General features: G+C 39.6%; 1 protein-coding gene across 1 annotated transcript in view; it reads right to left on the bottom strand.

Annotated features, from left to right (window-relative positions):
- Positions 1-1,362: 1,362 nt before the first annotated feature.
- Positions 1,363-4,132, bottom strand: part of CENPN (centromere protein N) — an 8,602-nt gene continuing 5,832 nt past the window's right edge. The window contains exons 9-11 of the mRNA XM_005422788.2: positions 3,643-3,755; positions 2,906-3,029; positions 1,363-2,581 (exon numbers count right to left, since the gene is read on the bottom strand). Of these exons, the coding sequence (XP_005422845.1) occupies positions 2,466-2,581; positions 2,906-3,029; positions 3,643-3,755 (353 nt within the window). The 3' untranslated portion in view covers positions 1,363-2,465. The remainder of the gene's footprint in view (positions 2,582-2,905; positions 3,030-3,642; positions 3,756-4,132) is intronic.

The raw sequence follows: 4,132 nt of genomic DNA, 5'->3' as shown, positions 1-4,132 counted from the left end.
CGCTCCCGCGGCACAAAGCGCGCACACGGCGCACCGGGGCAAACGGCGAGGGGCAGCCTGGGCACGGCCCCCGGCCCCGCGCACACCGCTCCGGGGCTCCGCTGCACCGCCCAGGGCCCGCGGTTATTGTGTTGCACCGGGAGGTGGAGAGGAGGCACCGATTTCTCCGCTGGTCAGGGCCGGGACACGAGGGAACGGCCGAAGCTCCGGCGGGAGGGTGGGGCTGGGGATTAGGAAAAGGTTCTTCATCCAGAGCACGGTCATTGGAACAGACACCCCAGGAAGGTCACAGCAGCAGCTTGACACAGCTCCAGGAGCATCTGGAAAACACTCTCAGTCACAGGGTGGGATTGCTGGGGTGTCCTGTGCAGGGCCGGGAGCTGGACTTGAGAAGCCTTGTGGGTCCCTTTCCAACTCAGAATATTCTATGATTTCCTGATATTGGAATCACCAACACAACACACAGAGGTTTTTCCCCTAGAGCTGGTCAAATTAAGGGAAAAGATGCACACCATTTTTTGAATAAGAGCTATGCCATCGTGTAGCCCCAGGATGAGAGTTCCTCCTGCAGCCCCTGTGCCCTCAGCTGCAGGCATTCTGCTGCTTGGGGTTGGCACAGAATAGTTTGGGTTGAAAGGGACCTTTAAACATCATCTAGTCCAACCCCAAACTTCCAAAATGCTGGAAGAGACCAACTGGAATGGGGAAGACAAGATTGGTCTCCACATTCCCCCTTCTCCTCACCTCCTCCATGGGGGACACTTGCTCAGCATGAAGGAACCCCAGAGCTGCAAATGTTTCCTGACAAATTAATAAATACACACCTCCTTGCCTGGAAATGCTGCATAGTTCCTGGAATATCCCTGCTTACAGGAAGTTAGAGATAAAACATCTCTGAAAATCAGAGATACTAAAAAGGTGATGGAGGCTGCCTTTCCCAGAAACAAGAGGCAGTAGGCCAGGTACTGACAATGTTCTAGAGCATTTGGGAACTTTACCTTTATGGTAAATCACTGCCCTCTCAGCCCTTTAGGTTATTTGGAAGGGAGCATTATGAAGAACAAGTTGCACAGAGTGAAATATATGCTGGAATCTTAATGGATCTGAATCCTGGAAGTATGGTGGAGTATTTTAAGAGCCAGCTCTTAATGTCTATCACACCCAACCTGGAATTCTTCCACAATCCTAACATTATGTTAAGTACTTTGTCAAATCAACATTTAAATCACACCGGTGGAATTCCTAAAATCCATAGCACTAGCAGATAGCCCTTAAACCTATTTTCATGTGCGAGTTATAGAGATGCTGAAAACCAAAACTCTGTATATGATAAGTAATGTTTTCAAGTCAGGCCAAACAAACTTTCATGAGATGACTTAATTTACACATTTATTTACAGTCTAGAACAAAAAACATGCCCATACAACCTCTGGAAATATGGCTGCTTCTGTACACTGAGATATTGAAAGTATATTAGAATTCTATATACACCAAGTGCACAGAAAACAATTCAAATGACAGAATTAAAAGTAAAAACTTGTACATTTTAAATGACTCTTCATATCAAATCAATCTCAAAAAACAAAGCAGGAAATATCTATACAATTGCCAATGTTTACCAGCTCTAAAGAATTTCATTGCAAAGCTATGTGCATTAGTGACTGTTGCCATCTCGATTCCATAATCCTTGCTCCCAAGCAAAAATCCAGTGGCAGCGGGCAAGGATTTCAGAAGGATCAAATATTGAGATATCCTAAAACATGTAACCTCCTCAAAAGAAAATATTGCCTCTTCCCTTGTACTCTTCTCAGACAAAATTTTCTAAGACATTAATAGCAACAGGCAGATTTTCAAGTATTTCTTACTGGCTGTTGCCCTCGGTGAGAAAGACTTTGGAAGCTGAATTAATGAATCCCTCCTATAGCTGGATGGAAGCTTTGTACTGAGATCTGCATTCCAAAAGTCCATTCTCCCCCATGCCCTGAAATAGTCTTAGAATACAATTTTTCTACTTAGAAAAAACAGGCCTGAGCTGCAGCCAGTGAGCCCCACCCATTTGAAAGGGACTGTTCCCATGTCACAAACAGGGCAGGTGCTCTGTCCAAAATATGAAAGGCCACCTGGAATACTGTACCCATCTACAGCTATGATAGCAAACTGAATAGCTACAGCTATTATTGTGTCTTTATTAACTTCACAAATACTATTGAAATACAGTTAAGGGCAGTCATCACATTTAAATTTAAAATAACTATCTTCTCAGTTTAAACTTTGCAACTAGCTTTTATTAGTTAAGGCTAACTTCTGCTAAAGACAGCTGTGGAAAAATACTTCAAGCAGAGTCATAATACAGAAAAAACTTTAGGGTATTAAGAAAGAATAACTTATTTTTTGAAATCTTATGATGATTTAGATTAACATCAGTAATAAATGAGTCGCATATTTCTCTATGAATCAATTTTAAATTAAGGGCTTACAAAACTTTCTGGATATAAACCTTTTTTCTCTCTAATTTTAAAATAATTCCTGGCTTTATGTGGTATGCATGTAAGGAGTGGTGAGAGTGGTGCATCAGCCATACCTGGGGAGAGAGAGAGACACACAGATAATTGCAGCTGTACTCAACCACTACTTACCTTTAATAACTGGTAATAAAACTGAAACACAAAATGAAACTACTAAAACTAAAACCACAGCCTGAGTATCCATATACAAACCAGTAATTCTAAGAATAAATTGTTTAGACATAATTTTTTAAAGTGATAACATTTTTATTCTACTATGTTTCTTCTTCTAAAACAACTCTGAAGTTGCTCCTTTATGTGAGATACAAGCAGAAAGTAAGATGACAAAAATATTTAAAACTCTGGAATTTCTGTCCATTTTACAGTGTTGGAACACTTACCTGCTGGTGCCAAGGATTTCAGTGATTCTAAAAGATGTGGACTAGAAAACTTGATCAAACATCTGAATGGCTCTTTTTTATCCAAAACATCCATTTTAGGATCACTTTTAAACATCGTCTCAAGCTGTTAACACAAAATTTAACCAGTGAGTACAAGCAATGAATATATTTTATTTATATGTTATTACATATTACATTTAAACATTTAATAAGACTGTTTCCAATTTGTAATGATAACATGATTCCAGCTGGATGAATGTTGTAGTAAAATCTGAGGGTGCCACCATGTGGCAGAGTTTTCTGCTGAAAGCAAGAGGCAGCTGCTTCAGCAATACTGTAAAACATTAAGTATTTCTCAGAATTTTCAATTTATCTGTTCATGTAATAAAACCTGTGCATCATTGAGAAGTCAATTATGGTGTCATACATAGCATAAGCTTTGTATGTACTTAAAATAACCCTTGTTTCTCATGCTCCAACACATTGCTAGTCTAAATCTACTTTTGTTACAAAAACAGGGCAAAATGCTGAGTTCACAAGGCTGAAAGACTGAAACACAATATAAAACTCTGATCAAATTTCAGCCTGTTTCTTACACAGACTTTTAACTCATTTATTTTAAAGTGTCCTCCCTAAAGTTTAAAAAACTCCATAATATTTCTTAAGTTTGAAATTTAGCCTAACTACCACTACATTAAAATTAGAAAACTCCAAATCAAATTGGTTGCTTTTCCTACCCTGTATTGTGCAAATTCGAGTTTTGGTTGGGGACCACTACCAAAAACTTCCTGGTTCAGTCTGTGGATTCTTTCTTTCTCACTTCTGTTTTCTTCAACTATCCTTATATCTGCTGCAAGGGAAAAGAGTAGGGAACAGAAAACAGAAAGACAACGTTGTCAGCTGCTGCAATCCTGTTTTTCTGATCAGATTATTCCAATGAAAATTTGTAAATAATAGTTTTAATGAATTCATTGCACTCTTTTTTTTTGGATAAGGTAGTTGTCTCTACCATTTATATTTTCAGTTCTTACCAAGAGAAAAACACAAGCTAATGTGAGATACTGGGCATTGAGTGGATTTGGTTTCCATGTCCAGTACCATTCATGGGAAATACTGACCTCTCCCAGTGCCAGCCAGTACTAAGGCACCAGGGATGGATAACATAATGGGAATGGAGCACATGTACATTTCCTTTTATCAAACTCATTTCACAAGCTAGCAGGCATG

This window comes from Geospiza fortis, unplaced genomic scaffold (genome assembly GCF_000277835.1).
Source record: "Geospiza fortis unplaced genomic scaffold, GeoFor_1.0 scaffold97, whole genome shotgun sequence".
In the NCBI taxonomy this organism is placed as follows: Eukaryota; Metazoa; Chordata; class Aves; order Passeriformes; family Thraupidae; genus Geospiza; species Geospiza fortis.
The sequence above is the reverse complement of the archived record's forward strand: the minus strand, read 5'-3'. Positions and strand labels throughout refer to the sequence as shown.